Source organism: Balaenoptera ricei, chromosome 9, assembly GCF_028023285.1.
Source record: "Balaenoptera ricei isolate mBalRic1 chromosome 9, mBalRic1.hap2, whole genome shotgun sequence".
Taxonomy (NCBI): domain Eukaryota; kingdom Metazoa; phylum Chordata; class Mammalia; order Artiodactyla; family Balaenopteridae; genus Balaenoptera; species Balaenoptera ricei.
In genome coordinates, this window is record NC_082647.1 from 18,143,419 (window position 1) to 18,161,151 (window position 17,733).

General features: G+C 44.2%; 1 protein-coding gene across 4 annotated transcripts in view; it reads left to right on the plus strand.

Annotated features, from left to right (window-relative positions):
- The first annotated feature begins 869 nt into the window (after window positions 1-869).
- Window positions 870-17,733, plus strand: part of LOC132371776 (solute carrier family 23 member 1-like) — a 58,474-nt gene continuing 41,610 nt past the window's right edge. For 3 of the 4 annotated variants that reach the window (XR_009504967.1, XM_059933312.1, XM_059933314.1), the window contains exons 1-3: window positions 870-1,084; window positions 6,820-6,966; window positions 9,582-9,739. Coding sequence is in view for 3 of the 4 variants with exons in the window: in XM_059933312.1 (XP_059789295.1) it covers window positions 1,043-1,084; window positions 6,820-6,966; window positions 9,582-9,739 (347 nt within the window). In the remaining variant the exon portion in view is untranslated. The remainder of the gene's footprint in view (window positions 1,085-6,819; window positions 6,967-9,581; window positions 9,740-17,733) is intronic. The other variant, XM_059933313.1, reaches the window with a different exon arrangement.

Below are 17,733 nucleotides of genomic sequence, written 5' to 3' on the forward strand. Positions count from 1 at the left end.
GGTGTAGTGCAGTGCACAGTTAAGTATTCAGTAATTAATGACCTTTGACTCTCTTCTTCTAACCTTGGTTTTTCTGTTACAGCCTAAGTCAGCTCTGTCCCCTCCCTTGTCAGACTTCTCATTGTAGTGTTTTTCAGGGCTTCCTCTTGGGCCGACTCCCATCAACGTATACGTGTGTCCCACTGTGTGTTTCCCGAAATTTGAGACCCAGTGCTACCCATTCCAGAACATTCCATCATTATGAATAGCAGGTATTTGCTTGCACTGGACTTAATAGACTGGGGTTTATTGAGAGTTTTGGAGGAGCGTTTTAGTGCCCTGTGCAGAATAAGAGCAAGACTATGCCTTCCTGGACTTGTCTCTCTGAAAGGGGGGTTATTAGAAGTCTCTGGGTATTAGGGAGACAAGCACCCAAGGATTAGAAGCATTTTTTTCTTCCATCTCTCACCTGAGGCCTTTGCTCCCGCCATGAGCCTTAGTGGCCTCTCCCAGGTCAGCAGTAATACCTTTTCCTCGCTAATGACTGCATTAGTGCATCTCAGGGGCCAGGCTACTTGCGCTACTTTTGCAATGCTTTCGTTCCGGCTCAACCAGTCACTAGAAATCAGCTTTAGAAAACAGAAAAGCCTCTATGTTCAGCCCAGAGCCTCACCCTCATCCCCCTCGTCTCCTGCCCCTGGCAACCTGGCTTCCGGAAAGTGCTCTCCTGCCACATCCCAACAGGCTGCACCCTGATTTGTTTCCTCGGTACCAAGAGGAATCATTAACTTCTCTGCAATTACCCATACTTAGCAAATTGTGAAACATTCCCTGCCACTGAAGGCACCTTGGTCCCCTGCGGTGTGACCAGAGAGGGCTGGAGGGGGAGTCTGTTGCAGACTGGCAGGTGGGGCTTGGAGACCCCACCCTCCCCGGAGCTGGCCCAGATCCTCGTCTTTCTCTGATTATTTTGGCAGGCGGTGAGACGTTAATCTTCCTCTCCTGGAGCAACTTCACTTCTTTTTTGTTCTGAGAGGAAGCCAAAAGAAGACCCCAAGCGGCCATGAACTCTGCCATCACCAGCTGTGAGCACCCCGAGCCCTTGGTGAGTGCTGGTAGAAGAGAGGGAAGCATAAGGGGTGGGGTGGGATAGCAGAAAGGAGGAAAGACGCCTGGAGGGGGTCCCAGCATGAAGTCCTAATGCCGGTTCATTTTTAGTGCTAAGGACATTGACTCATGTTCTAGGTAAGACTTTCGATTATTACAGCTGTCCTCCCAACCTCACCCTCACAAAGGCAAAGATTCCTCCCTGGGTGCTAAACTCTATGAATGAATTACAAAGGAAGAAGGGAGAGCTGAAAGGTCCTCTTTGCTTTACTCTGTTGAATCTAAATGTTTGTTTTGCAGGTTTCTCAGCATTATGATTTCTTTGATCAGAAGCCCTTTCTGAAGCAAAACAAAGAGAAAGAGAGAGGGAAGCAGAGAGAGAGAGAGAGAGAGAGAGAGAGAGAACTAACATTTACTGAATAACCAGTATGCCCCAGGCACTTTATGTACTTTATTTTCTACCTTCAAGCCAATGAAGCATGCACCTCTGTTCCCATTTTACAGATGAGGAAACTGAGGCCCAGAGAAGTAAAGTGACAGTAACCCATCTGGAGGCCCCTGTAGCTCGTCCTTGAGCCCTGGTCCCACCATTCTCTCCAACCTATTTTGGCCACCTAAAAACAACAGGGGGGACTGAGTGGGGACCCTCTGCCCATCGTAGCCAGAAAGAGCCTCCCCCAACCAGGCGCAGCCATGGTGTCTGTGGGACAGGTGCCACCCACGAACCTAGGCTGGGCCCGCCGAACTATCGCCTGGAGCCAGGCTGTCAGACCCTGCCCACTGCTGGTCAGCCTTCTGGTAAAGAGACCCTGACTATCTCTTCTGGAATATTGTGGAAGACACCTGAGAGAAATCTCCTCTCTTCTCCTCAGAATTCCTTCTGTTAAAAAACAAAATTCAACGGAGTAAATTTAAAGCTCTAATTGACTTTATTCAATGATTCATGAAACAGGCAGCATCCCATCATAGCAGATAGAAAGGAGCTTTGAGGAGCTGTACAAAATGGAAGAGTTTTATTGGCAGAAGGAGGCAGGGCAAGGAAGTTATTCTATCAAAGAGTGGATTGTTTCTGGCGAGGTCACTTTCCTGAAAGCAGGTGTCTACCAGGCAGATCAGCTCGCTAGTGCTGAACAGATAATTCCAGACTGACTGGTTAAAGGTTACATTCCTGGGAGAGACTGAAACTGCAGTTAGGTTAGATATTAAGTCTTGGTTTGCTGACATGGGGCTTAGCATAAGTGACTCCATTTGGGGCCTTTTTTTTTTTTTTAAACACTTCTGCCACTACCTTATGGAAGCCAAAAAAAAAAAAAAAATCTTGGGAGATAAGTTGAAGACTCCATTTTCTGAAGGCTGTGATGTTTTCCACCTCTTCAGCTCACCTGAGGCCAGTGGGGAGTGGAGGAGTCTGGACACATATCTGACTTTTTTTCAGTGGCCTGTCTTGTCATTTTCTTCAAAGCCTCAGTTTCAGCACCCAGATTAAGAGGCCGTTTTCTGAGATGTTTTTGGTTTTCAAGTGCATATTGCTTTGCTAGAATCGTCTAGGGATATAAACATGGGGAAGACAACTTCCCCACCCTGAAAACTTATGGCCTAGCTAGGGGAAAGCGGGGTATAAAAAAATATTTCTGATACAAGGGAGAAGATGGTGAATTACATAACAGAGCGACAAGATGTGTTGGGAGTACAAGGAGGACAATCATATCAGGTGGGGGAAGCAGAAGAGGTGAAGGAAAAGGAGGCATTGAGCTCATTGAAGGCGGGTTTAGGGGAAGCAGGGTCGTGGGGATCAGGTAGGGAGCACAGGGTGAGCAAAGGCACTGAGGCAGGATAATTGAGGCCACGTTTGGAGGGATATGGACAATCCCACTGGCTAGAGTCAGCTGAATGGAAGTGTTAGGAAGCAAAGCTAGAGGGGCACGTCGGGGAGTGGGAGGCTGTATGGGGGATGGATGGAGTCAGAGGGCCGAGGAGTTCACTTCCGCCCCAGGAATCCTCCTTCCCACTGCTGCCCCGTCTGCAGCAGAGTCTCCTGCTGCCCTGCTGGTCTGCTCCTGGGAGCTGGCGAGCCGTCCCTGTACTCACAGGGACGCACCTGCCAGCAACCACCCTCGGCACCAGAAGAGAAGGGTTCCATTCTCCCATTTACAAGGGGACCTCCGACAAGCCTCAGTCTCCTCATTGTAGCCTCACTGAGCCTCAGTCTCCTCATCCTTCAACTGGGTTGTGAGAATCAAATGAGAGGATGCATTGGAAGGTCTTTGCAAACTGTAAAGCACTATAAAATGCCAAGCCTCAGCACAATGCCTCTTTTGAGCAAGGCTTTTGGCGAAATTACAGCTCGTGTGTTGAGTTGATAGACAATTCCAACCAGGAGACTTCATGGCCCCCCTTCTCACACCAGTGCTCACTGGCAGGGAAGCTTCGTTAAGAGTTCATTCTTCCTTCAAAAAGGGATTTGTAGGCATTCTTCTGCTGCTCTAAGAGTCACAGAATTTTCCCCCCCAGGGATTCTCCTGGGATAAAGGTGCTTCCCGTATCCGGATGTGCCCTGAGATGGGACTTCTTCCACCTCCATCTGAGAAGCCCCTGCTCTAAAATATCTCTGGGATGTCACTTGTTTCTATGTGTGTCTTTAATATGCTAGTGACTCATCTCTGACACACAGGAGTCTCAGGTACACTGTGTACCTGCTTATTTTATTTTTTGTCCCAGTGCTTTGCATAAGTGGCGTAAGGTAGTTTACAACAAAAGATATATTTTGATCAGGCCCTATGCTTTCTACCAGCCATGACTGACGGGTTTCACAGAAGTCTCATGCTCTTATCGAAAGCGAAGAACCAGCCGTTCTCAACGAAGACAAGTTTTTCCCCACTCTCAGTTCTAATTTTTTTTTCATGTGGGGCCTCATACAAAGTCAATTTCCCAGAAAACTGTTTTAAAGCGATTACAGAAGTGGTTTCCATAACCTTCAGATGGTCCAAGTTGATATCTAGACAGAACTTAGAATATTCAGAGGTCATCAGGCTGAGAACACTCTTTGAGTCATTGACTCTTAACAGGAAAAAAAAAAAAAAAAGACCCCAAACTAACTTTTCCCTCAGTCAGTGTTTCCCTCCCCATCACCTTTCTGAGAATTCCAAGAGGTCCTGGGAGAAGGTATGAGGTGTTTGCTGGCAGCTGTACGTGCCCAGCCCGGTGAGCTCAATCACCGGCGCACGTAACAGGCAGCCACACAGACTTCCGTTATTTTTGCAACCATCCCAGAGTTAGAAGGGGACACCGAGGCTGGGAGAGGGGAAGTGAAGTGCTTATGGCTGCCAAGCAGGGGAATGACAGACCACGTCTCCCCCACTCCAAACGGCGCGCTCTGCTGTCCTGTGTAGCCTACCCAGCATCAATCAACCAACCAGCCAATCAGCCAGCTGCTCTTTCCTTCTGCCCCTCCTCTTTTCCTCAGCCTGTTCTCCCGCTCTCGCTGTCGTGCTCACTGACCGTGCCACACCTTCACTAAACCTCGCGATAAGTGCTCCAGACTTCCCTCCAGCAGCCTCCCGGCCATCTTTGGCTTGGCCTTGACCTCCGTAGGCAGAGCCACCCGTCCTTCTTGTGCGACCCAAGTACCAAGTAGCATCAGTGCCTCCTTCTTTTCAGGAGTCTAAATAAGATCAGCGTGTTGTTTCCAAAGAATTCTAACCAGTTAAGTATTTATTTTTAAAAATCCGTGAGAAAAATTCTTTATGGTCATTACTTTATACGTGGGTTCATTTAGTTTATAGCTCAACAGAGAGTGGTATGAGCACTAACTCTGTGCTGGAGATGGAGAAGAGAAGTTTGGGGACTTTATGGCCTTTTGGACAAGAAAACATATGATGGTAGTGAGGTGTGTTCTGGGCTGTAGTAAACATGCCTCTGAGGAGGGAAGGCCTCGTCTAGTCTGAGGCCGGGGTGGAGTGAAGTCAGGGAATGCTTCCTGGAACAGTTGTGGGATGCTTGTTTCCAGGCATTGCTAAATAGATGGGTAGAGACAAAATCCTTACATTTAAGTTTCAGAAACTAAATGCTAGAAGGTTAACGAGCAAACGCTGTTCTGAGGCCCAGGAACAATGTGACTCTGCAGAGCTGTGCTGTGGCCGGCTCAGTCCACCCACTATCAGCAAGCCTGACCACGGCCCCGGGCTCCTCCGACTGCCTGGAGGCTCAGTGCGCTGGGCCATTTTCTCCATCGCCAGTGATGTGGGCCCCGAGTACTGGGAAGGAATTAGGATCAGATTTGCCAGTGCTCTACCCCATGGGGGAGGAGGACTGCCTCAACTACAAAGTAGGTGTTATTGACATTTCTGTTATATAGATCAGAAAAATGAGGCTTAAAAATATTAGTAATTTGCCCAAGTTTGGTAAACTATATAGCCAATAAGTTGGAGGAGAAGGTTTACGATTCAAAGTTAATTGGGGGGGTGGTAAACTGGTAGGAATGTAACTTGGCTATTGACCCTAGAGCATTCTGTATGCCCTGCACTTATTTACATTTGTGTTATATCCATTCATTCATCCATACACTCAGACTGTTCAGACTGAGCACACAGACTGTTCTAGAAGCTGGGACAAAAAGAATAAGGCACAGTGAATGCATTCTAGGAACTCACACCCCAGCAGAAGAGATGGATAAGGAAACAGTCCATCCATTATAATAAACATGCTGTGATGAGGGCTTTGGCGCAAGGCTGGCCTGTAGGAGCATATGCGAGGGCAGCTACACCGTTCTGGGCCAGAATCCCCATTTACCTGCCCATTTCCTGACCGTGGAGTTGACCCCCATTCCCTCCTCCACAAAGTTTCTTCTCTGCCAGGGCTTCAGGCAAGGCACCCACCTCTCTGGATTGGCCCCAGACTGCATGTGGAGGTCTTGCTACAGATGTATAATATAGAAAATCACTGGTCTTTTGACCTAGAAATCCCAAGCAAGCCAGCAGTTATCTCTATCCCATCGCTCTTGCCTCTGGAAAGCTGTCCATCTGTCTGGTTGAAATCAGGAAGTGAAACTGAGCAGGACCCCAGTGGGCTCCTGGGCACGGAAGCCCTTCCGTGTTTCCCGTTCCTTGTTTGTAGGGAGCAGACTCCAGCTTCCATGACCTTCCCTGAGTCCCAAAGGGCAGGTTCAAACAGTTGCTAATCAAGGAAGGGAGGGGATGCAGAGACACGGGAGGAGCCGCCAAGAAACCATAGTGCAGCCTTGGGACAGGGTCCTGGTTCAGCCTCAAGGGATACACGTAACTATATCTTTTGAGCTCTTTATAGAACTAAAACCCCCAATAAATGGAAGATGTCAGCATTCTTCATTCCAGATTAAAGGAACCAGAGAAGCTCCTCAAGAAGATCACCTGAGGCCAGATTAAAAGAACCACAGAAATTCATCAGATTACCTGAGATCAGATTAAAGGAGTGCAGGCCCTGCACACATCCTAATCTTATCAGCAAATCCACCTTTGAACCATTGCTATAAAACTCCTCACCAAATCCTCCCAGGTTGGGACACACAGGTTTTGAGGACAGGAGCCCACTGTGTCCCCCTTTGCCTAGCAAAATAATAAAGTTATTCTTTTCTAATTCACCCGAAACTCTGTCTCTGAGATTTGATTCAGTACCGGTGCACAGAGGCCGAGGTTTCGGCATCAAAAGTCCACTTGATTCCTCTTGAAATGCTCAAATGTGTTCTTCTCTTGTTCTCAGCAGAGAGGTGATGGTGTACTCAACTCCCATGAAGGTGGCCAAGGCAGGAAGAAGGATGGCCAGCCTAGGGGTCTCAGCAGTAGCCACCTGGCTTATAGCATCCTGGATATACCACCATGGTATCTCTGCATCTTCTTGGGGGTCCAGGTAATGCCACCCATAAGCACTGGGTCCGAAGAAGCGCTGCCTCAAAAGGCACATGAACACACACTCAGGTCAAATTGCTGATATTCTTGGCTTCCATGTTGTTGACCTCCAGGGGGCTCAAGGCTCCTCCAGTCTCTCTTTCTCTCAAGGAGTTTGGGGGTGGGGCGTGGAGTTAGGGGAGGATTCTCCCCCATGCTGAGCTAATAGGTCACGTCAAGGACACCAACTGGGCCATTGTGGTGTTGGGTTTTTTTTCAAGTTACCAATTATAATTTGTTTGGCAACAACTACGATGTTTGACAACCAGTGCTTGGGGAATATTGGGAAACAAGCACTCTCAAACACTTTTGTTGGAATGTTATTTGGTGCAACTTTTCTATGAACTTGTAAAACATATATATTGTTTAACCCAGTCCCTAACGCATAAGAATTTCCCTGTAGGGAATACTCCAGTGGTCCAGTGGTTAGGACTCTGTGCTTTCACTGCTGAGGGCGGGGTTCAATCCCTGGTCAGGGAACTAAGATCCTGCAAGCCGTGTGGCGCGGCCAAATTAAAAAAAAAGAAAAAAAGGGATTTCTCTATAGACATGGTGGCAAGACTCATTAAGGTAAGTACAAAGATGTTCTTCTTTTGGTAATAGTAAAATCACAACAAACAAACAAAACCCTAGAAACACCCCCAAAATATCCATCTTAGAGAACCGTGGCACATCCTAACAAGTAATTTTTTTATGTAGCTGTTAGAAAGAGAAAGATGTATCTACCTTGCAGTTAAAAAATGACCACCAATATATATTAAGTGAAAAAAGCCAAGTAAATAACTGTGTATAATGTGATCTTTTTTTTTTGTAGCTTGAATTTTCTAATCTCATAGATGTGTTTCTTTTAATTTTACAAACAGTTCAATGTGGGGTACCAGGGATGGGATACACTTTTTTGTTAACTTCTTTGTGCTTTTCTACAAAATAAGAAGAGCAAATGTCATACTATTTTTTAAAATATTATTATGAGCCAATAAAATGGATAATGTAGATATTTTTATCATGAAAGGATGTTGAATTTTGTCAAATGCTTTTTCTGCATCTATTGAGATGATCATATGGTTTTTGTCTTTCATTTAATTAATGTGGTGTATCATATTTTTTAATTTGTGTATATTGACCATTCTTGCATCCAGGGATAAAATCCCACTTGATCATGGTGTATGACCCTTTTAATGTACTGTTGAATTCAGTTTGCTAGTGTTTTGTTGAGAATTTTTACATCTATATCCATGAAGGATATTGGCCCGTAGTTTTCTTTTCTTGTAGTGTCCTTATCTGGCTTTGGTATCAGGGTTTATGCTGGCCTTGTAAAATGAGTTTGGGAGTGTTTCCTCCTCTTCAGTTTTTTGGAATAGTTTGGGAAGGCTTGGTGCTAATTCTTCTTTAGATGTTTGATAGAATTCACTGGCGAAACCATCTGGTCCTGGGCTTTTCTTCATTGGAAAGTTTTGATTACTGTTTCAGTCTCCTCACTACTTATTGGTCTGTACAGATTTTCTATTTCTTCATGATTCAGTCTTGGTAAGTTGTGTGTTTCTAGTAATTTATCCATTTCTTCTAGGTTATCCAATTTGTTGGTGTGTAACTGTTCGTACTAGTGTTTTATGGTACTTTGTATTTCTTTTGTATCATTTCTAATTTTATTTGTGTCTTCTCTCCTTTTTTCTGAGTTTAGCTAAGTGTTTGTTTATCTTAAAAAACCAGCTCTAGTTTTGCTGAATTTTTTCTATTGTTTTTCATTTCATTTATTTCTGCTTTGATCATTGTTTTTTCCTTTCTTCTAACTTTGGACGTTGTTCTTCCTTTTCTACTTCCTTGAGGAATTAAGTTAGGTTGTTTATTTGAGATCTTTCTTTTTTCTTAATGTAGGCATTTATTGCTATAAACTTTCCCCTTAGAACTGCTTTTGCTGCATCCCATTAGTTTTGGTATGTTTTGTTTCCATTTTCAGTTGTCTTAAGATATTTTTTGATTTCCCTTTTGATTTCTTCTTTGACCCATTGGTTGTTCAGAAGTGTGATGCTTAAGTTCCACAAACTTGTGTCCAGTTTTCCTCCTGTTATTGATTTCTACTTTCATACCATTGCAGACAGAAAAGATTCTTGGTATGGTTTCAGTCTTCTTAAATTTGCTAAGGCTGTTTTGTGGCCTAACATATGATCTATCTTGGAGAATGTGCTCGGGCCTTCCTGGTCAATGGTCTTGCCCTCACCTTGTGCCTTATTTTAATAATGAGCCTCTTGCCTTGTTCTTGTTCTTAAGGCCCCCTCCTTGGTTCATGTTATATCCTCCTGTGCTGTGTCCCTGCCTTGATTTCTTACCTAGAACATCAGTTCTTGGCAGTAGGGTCCTGCCTTTGAACTCCAGACCTTCTGGCTAGGTCCCTGCTTCTTGCTGCCAGGCCTTCCTAGTTCCCACTGTTTGCCTGGATCTCGCTGCCTGTCACTCAAGGCCAGGCTCCTCTGAGACCAGAGGTGGAGCTCTTGCCTCTGGCAGTAGGAATAGGAATGAAGATGGAGTAGGCAGCTACAGCATCTCCAAGCCCATCTTCTCTCTCTGCTCTGCCCACAGCACTTCCTCACGGCCCTGGGGGGACTCGTGGCAGTTCCACTCATCCTGGCCAAGGACCTGTGTTTGCAGCATGACCCCCTGACCCAGAGCTACCTCATCAGCACCATTTTCTTCGTCTCTGGCATTTGCACTCTCCTGCAAGTATTTTTAGGAGTCAGGTAGGTAAAACTCCTCCCCATGGATTTTGACTTTTTTTTTTTTTTTAATTTGTTTATGTTTGGCTGCATTGGGTCTTCACTGCTGCTTGTGGGCTTTCTCTAGTTGTGGTGAGTGGGGGCTACTCTTTGTTGCTGTGCACAGGCCTCTCATTGCGGTGGCTTCTCTTGTTGTGGAGAATGTGCTGTACGCTCATGGGCTCAGTCGTGGGCTCTAGAGCGCAAGCTCAGTAGTTGTGTCACACGGGCTTAGTTGCTCTGCGGCACGGGAGATCTTCCCAGACCAGGGCTCGAACCGTGTCCCCTGCATTGGCAGGTGGATTCTTAACCAGTGCACCACCAGGCAAGCCCTGGATTCTGACTTTTACCTGCCAGGGTAGCAGCAAGGTTTGCTTGGCTTGTAGCCTGAGATGAGTTACATGAGTGGCATGATAGAGGGAGCACAGGACCAGAACTAAGAGCCTGGGTTCAAGTCCTAGCTCCAACACTTACTGTCTACATTAGCCAGGATTCTTGATTAAAGTAACACAAATAGCTACAGACAATTATGCCTGAAACCTTTTACTTTTGCAAATTACAAGGCATATGGCTAGTGAACACATTGTGGGGCCTCCTCCCTGGACTTCAGAAGGAGCAGTGCAAGAAGGGGCCCTTCACTGATAAATCTGCTTTGACCTAATCTGTGCCAGGTCTGTGCTCAGCCCTGGAGTTGCAGAGGAAAATGAAAAACATTCCCTACGATGTGCTTCTGCCTGACCTGTCTTAAGAGAAAATGACTTGACAGGAAAAATTAATGTCCATTTATTCTTTTTTTTTCCTTCCAGTTTCATTGAGATGTAATTGACAGCACTGTATAAGTGTACGGCATAATGATCTGACTTACATAAATCAAGAAATGATTAGCACAATAAATTAAGTGAAAATCCATCATCTCATATAGATACAAAATTAAAGAAACAGAAAAAAAATTTTTTCTTGTGATGAAAACTCTTAGGATTTACTCTTTATCATTTATTTATTCTTTATCAATTTTCTGAATCAAACCACACAGGCGAAGGCTGATACAAGGTAGCCAATTATTTCCAGGATAGGCTGTCTGTAGACAGCATCCAGAGGATATTCATTCCTTGTGTGGTCTTCTTGCCTAAACCAAATCAAAGGCACTTTCCAAAGTGCTTCTTTTGCAAGTCATTTCCAGGAGATATGCCAACGCTTAAGTTCTCGCATTTTCTGTTGAGGAGAGGGGATTAGTGCCTGCATCTTTGTCAGGTTATTTCTCTTCCTCCTTCTGTCACCATCTCTGAGAGCCAAGATTTCTTCTAAATCCTCCACCAAGGGCTCAAAGAGGTGTAGGGTTTGGTCTGGTCTCTTAGGCCCCTAAAATCTGGGACCCCTCCCACTTTTCCAGGATCAGTCCCTGGAGTGTCAGATGCTGCGGTAGCATCAGAGAGGCCTTGCAGCCACCTGCCTGGATACCCAGGAGCCCGCCCCCCCGCCCCCCCACGGGCTGCGCCATGGAGAGTTACAAACACAAGGCTCTTCTAGATGGGGAAGCACCTCCTCTTAAACTGAGATGGTGTTCACTATAATTATGGAAAAACACTGATCTTGGAAACTGGGGGCCTGAATTCTAGTCCTGGCTTCTGTGCTGTGGGAACCTGCACAAGCCATTCACCCTCTCTAGGTCTCAGTGTTCTCATCTGTAACATGAGGGAGTTGAAGTATGTTATATCTGTAAGTCCCTTCCATCTCTAATATTGTGGACACCTATGATGCTGACAGAAAAGATGATATAGTACCATATTCCTACTGGAATCTCAGTACTGAGAGTGCCTGTGGGCCTAGCCTTCTGGTAAACCCTGTGAGAGACACAACAAATCAGGAGCTAGAGTTCAAAGAATCTATAGCCTAATTAAACATACAAAGAAAGAGGGAAATAAAATTAGGAAATAGAACCATGCTAATGTCCTTAAACTAAGGTGGGGACAGGAATACACTTGAGTTTGGGTCCACTCATGGAAATGGACTTCCTGCTCAGAGGCTAATGAATACAGTAACTACCTACGACATTAGAGATTATAAAACTAGCTGATAGCCTGTGAATCAAAGACCAAGTAGATTTGATTATTGGTTATCTGATAACCAGTATTTAATTATGTACTTTTCTAGACTGCAAACAAAAATGCGGTGCAGCAATGAGATTTCAGACCTTAATGATTAAAACCGTCTTAAATAGTCAAAGGGAATGATGAGAGGCAATAACAGCTTCCCTAATAAGAGCTAAAGAGCATAGTGTCCATTGTGGGGTGGGCAGCTGCAATCCTTGGCGGAGGGGCGGCTGCCTCCCTGGTGTGAATTTAGGGGTCTTGGGTGTGTCCCCCAAGGGCCTTCCTCACTTAAGCGCTCAGTTCCAAAATTTATATAAGGTCGTACTTCATTATCCGTTTCAAAAGAAAGCATTAAGTTTAAATGCAGTCACTAGAGGAAATTATTATTGACTATGTGTAATTCTGGGTCTTAACTCCATCTCTGGAATTATTCATGACTTTTACCTGGGAATTTCTTTTTCTGGAGTGGTTTCGAGTGGTATATCTCCCTTTTCATTTTCCTGGGAAAGTCTCATGTGTGGAGCAAGTACTTCTGCCCAAAGTGCATTCAAATCTGGCTTCTGTATAGTCTTGCCTGAATCAGCCTGCCTGGCATTTGTCCTTTTCTTCCGTGGACCTCCCTGCGGCTGAGCCCTGATCTGTCCTGGCTCTGCATCTGTTACTGGTTCTGCAGAAAGTCCATGCCCATCGCCAGAGGTCTGCAGCCATCTTGCCCCTGCCCCATTGAAAACTAGGCCACCAGATGTGCCATCAGAGTTCTGGCTGGAACAGAAACAGTGGTGGCTGTTGGCAGTAGAAGAGTGACCTGGTAATCAGTCACATCAGAGGAGGGAGAGGGGATGATGTGTCCCAAAGAGGGGCCTGGTGCTGCTGCTTCCTCTGGATTTAGGTTGGGTAGTTAACTACACAGAAGGTGCGGGACGTGCTTTCCTACAGGGTAGCAGGTTCTTACGTGCTTGGGGTAGGAAGCTCAGTAAAAAGATGAATACTAAGTGATCTTTGTCCAATAGTGAAGGAGTTGGGGCTCTGAAGGTACCCAGGGTTTCTCACAACAGAGCGACCCTTTTAAGTTCAAGAATTCATCAATCCCATTCGATATTCCTGAGGCTCTGCTCCCCATTCTGAACTATTTCAAAGAAAATCCCTGTGACATCACCCTTTGCCTAATCATTGGATTGACTCCAAAAGGGAACATCAAAATGATGACACAGGTGAGGTTGGATTCCAGCAGCTCAAGCTCCAGATGTCTCTGTCCCCAACTGTTGACCTCTTCCCCAGAAGCCCCTCATGCTCCACATGTCCCAACCCCGAACCCCTTCTGGGGGCTCATCCTCTCCAAGTTCCTGGGTGCCCAGGCTGTATTGCCTTACCTAGGGGAGACTTAATTCTCCCTCTCCTTTCTACCCCTGACAATTTTTGCATTAATGTTATCTTGGAGTCCTCATGTGGTTTTTTTTGGTTTTTTTCAAATATCTTCTCTGCTCTTCATTTTTTTAAAAAATTTTATTTATTTATTTTTGGCTGTGTTGGGTTTTTTTGCTATGCACAGGCTTTCTCTAGTTGTGGTGAGCAAGGGCTACTCTTCGTTGTGGTGCACAGGCTTCTCATTGCGGTGGCTTCTCTCGTTGTGGAGCACGGGCTCTAGGGGCATAGGCTTCAGTAGTTGCAGCACACGGGCTCTAGGGCACGCGGGCTTCAGTAGTTGTGGCGCATGGGCTTAGTTGCTCTGCGGCATGTGGGATCTTCCCCGACCAGGGATCAAACCTGTGTCCCCTGCATTGGCAGGCGGATTCTTTTTTTTTATTTTATTTAATTTATTTATTTATTTATGGCTGTGTTGGGTCTTCGTTTCTGTGTGAGGGCTTTCTCTAGTTGTGGCAAACGGGGGCCACTCTTCATCGGGGTGCGCGGACCTCTCACTATCGCGGCCTCTCTTGTTGCGGAGCACAGGCTCCAGATGCGCAGGCTCAGTAATTGTGGCTCACGGGCCCAGTTGCTCCGCGGCATGTGGGATCTTCCCAGACCAGGGCTCAAACCCGTGTCCCCTGCATTGGCAGGCAGATTCTCAACCACTGCGCCACCGGGGAAGCCCCTGGCAGGCGGATTCTTAACCACTGTGCCACCAGGGAAGTCCCTCGTGTTTCTGTGAAGAGGAAATTTTTTAAAATTTTACCAAAGCCATGACAATTAAATTAGATAATGTATGTAAAGTGCTTAGCTCAGTGCCTGGTACGTAAAATTTATTTTTCACACCAAAAAAAGGGTATTACCATAAACACAATTTTGCACCCTCCCTCCCTTTTTAAATTATTGAAAAAAATTTTAATGTGGTAAAAAAAACTCCTCTCCCTCCTTTTTAAACATACACAATACATTATAAATATCATTCCATTTCAATAAACACATTTCCACAATAGCACTTTTAGAAAAATATCACTTAGTATTCCATATTCTAGAGTACATAATATATTCTAGTTTAACCATTTCCTATTAAAGGACATTTAAGTTGTTTTGAGCTTCTCACTATCGTAATAGTGACCAACATAATTCATAATTATGAGAGATATACATCTTATGTGTACTGATAATCATTTATCTAGTTAAAGACAGAGAAAAGACTTGAAGAAATGTTAAAGGTTATTTCTGGGTGGTATACATTGTATAGGAAAGGTATATATTATATGTGTGCTGATAAAGTTTATCTAGTTAAAGATTAAAAAAAGATGAGAACAAAATGTTGATGATGATTTCTGTGTTGTAGAATTAGGGTGATTTATTCTTTATATTTTTATTTACCATTAATTTTTCTTCAGAGTCCATGTGTTTCTTTATAACTGGGAGAAATAAAAACCATTTAAAATTTTTTTTTAGAAAAGTATCAGAATATGTTTTGTGAGCCACACCCTTTGAATCTTTGCGTGAGAGCAAAATTCCAGTAGGCTGCCCATTACCATCTTGGAAGAGGGCTTGAGAGCTAAGGCTCAAGGCTACAGCCTTGAGACAACTTCCTAGATTCTTTGTCACTTCACCTGCTTTTATCTCTGTTTTCCCCAATCTGTTTCTCTGTGGTGGTCAACATTAAAGCCCTTAAAAAAAAAAGAAAAAAAAGGACAGTTGTGCTTGTCTTTGGGGCAGATCAGAAAGGAGGACTGGAACAATGAGGGTGGGTGTCAAATGTATACTCAAGGCAGTGGGTAGTGATGGGTTTAAAGAAGGCAGATAAACAGCCTTCCCTTACCAACCAGAGATCTCCCCCTTCTCCCCTTTCTTCTAGGCAGAAGCAAGCACTCTCATCCCTCCAAGCTGATTATTTAGGTATTTTCCACCGTCTCTAATTAATGCACTTCTGTTTTAGGCACTATTGACTGAAGTGCCAATATGGATGACTATGATTTCATTTTCTTTCACAGCCCCTCACTCCCACCACATACAAGCATATTTTCCATCATCCTATTCTCATACCCTCCCAGCATAGGTCAGTACCGAATGTACACATTATAATGGCTGGGATGCTATTCAGAGCTGAATCACAAAGTGATTCCTTTCCTGCCCAACTTTTTGTTTTCCCTGAAATTAGTATCTTTCTTTTTTTAAATATTCTTTGGTTTCTATCTGTTTATTTTTAACTCAGTGATAAACTTCCTGCCTGTTGTCTAAATCTCTTCTTAATAATTTCATCACATCAGGTAGCCTATCAATTTCATCTTCTTGATGAACTACCTCCTGGGGCTCTCTGACTTGCTGAAGTCTGGAACAGTCGCTGTCTGTGCCTAGTATACATTAGATATGTCATCCTGAGATGCCTCTTTACCCTTATTCTGGGAATTCCCTTCATGTCAGTTTTCAAGTCTAGATCTCTTGTTCCCATGTCTTCCTCTTTCTTTGGTGGAACACGAATACGCAGTAGTTTCCTGAGAGAACACATGGGAGGTAAATTCTGTAAGACTCTGCATATGTGAAAATGTCTTGATTCTGTTCTCATACTTGATTGATAGCTTGGCTGGGTATAGAATTTTAGGCTGGAAATAATTTTTTTTTCAAAATTTTGAAAGAATTGTTCCCTTGCCTTCTAGTTTCCAATGTGGTTTTAAGAACTCCAAAGCCTTATGTGACCTTCCCCCTTCTGCTGCAGAATTTTGTACAGGCCCAAGTCGTGCCAAGTCTATTTACCATTTAACTGGGAGAGATCTATTCAGTTATAGTGTCTAACATACAAGATCAACTATGATCATCCTATTGCTAAATCCAATAGACAACTGTTCAACTAGGCTTGACTTTTGAGCTTCCATGTTGGCCTCTGCATCATCCAATTTTAGCAAGAATCTTGCTCAGTCACTGTAGCCAGAATCCCCACCCTCACTCTCTGATTGGTTTCCTCATTCTTCACTATCCACAGGTGATGTCTGTTCACCTTGGCCTGTTTTCAGCAAGAATCCTGTTCTTACCCCTGATGCTTCCTCTTAGTAACTTTCCATCCACTGAGCCCCACCCTGCTCCTTGGCTATAAATTCCCACTTTTCCTTGTCACATTGGGAGTTGAGCCTGATCTCTCTCCCTTATTACAAAACCCCGTTGTAGTAGCCTCCCTTGAATGAAGTCTGCCTTAACGTCTTTAACAAGAATCATGTATATCATCTTATGAAGAGTACATGAGAGCTCAGAGAGAAGGGTTGAAGCTTAACTTCCCAATACTTCCAAAAGGTTAGCTGTTTCTGTTTTATGGGCCCAAATGGAACTACTAAGAGACGAGAAAAATTTCCCGCATAAACTCTTGAAGAAGTTTGTTCTTTCCACATGCCCTCTTATCAGCTGTTCTTATAACAAACACACTTTTGCAATTTGGCCCAGTGACTCAGACTTTCTGGTCAGGGCTCTGCATTTCCCAGCTGAACCCTGCCACTGGCACCTGCCCCCAGCATCATTTTCCTCATACAGAGACAATGCAGTATTGTCCTACCCACCCTGAAGTACTCTTGGGATAATGATATGAAAATGCTATGTAGTTTTAAAATACTATATAAGCTTAGATGTTCATAGTACCCCCACGGACACATTTCTGTGGCTTTGACAACCTAAAATATCAATCCTATCAAACTTCTAAGAGACATTCCTGAGACTGCAGATTTTGACATTTTACATGCAAGTTGTTGTTTTAAAAGAAAATGGTGGGGAGTTTTCTTCTTCAGACTTGAGTATACAGATGAGATGGTAAAGGGTGAAGGGAAGAGGAAGATGGATAGGGAAGGTCTTAGGAAACAAATCTTAGAGAACCAACCTGCAAGAAATGGGAATGCCAGACAAGAGCTTAAAAAAAAAAGTCCATACTATAACATCTGTTATTTGAGGAAACATTAAGAAAATGTTTTGGTGTACACTACCTTTTCTAGAAGTAGCCACACATTGCAGAGGGAATAAAAATGAAAATTACTCTATTTATTGAGCTCTTCTCTTTCCCAGGCATTGTGCTAATCACTTACATATATTTTATCTTCACAGCTACTCCTTGGGAGAGTAGTATTATCTTTATTTTGTCAAAGAGGACACTGAGGCTTGCAGAAGCTGGGCAACATGCCTAGGTCACACAACTGATAAGGTAGAGCCAGATTCAAACTCGCCTTTGGTCTACACCATGCTCTTAACTGGTGTTACAGGGCAGTGGTGATAAGTAAGGAAACCCAAGCACTCATGCTTGTTAACTCTAAGACCTTGGGCTCCAAATCCCCTATCTATAAAATGACAAGGCCAGGCTGGATACGCTTCAAATGGCTCTTCTATTTCTAAAATGTTGAGTTTTTAAAATCAACAATCTATGGTTTACAAGAGAAACATTTAAGTCAGAAGGCGTATGTATAATAATAGTGAATCATACTCATGGGAAAATTTTTAAAA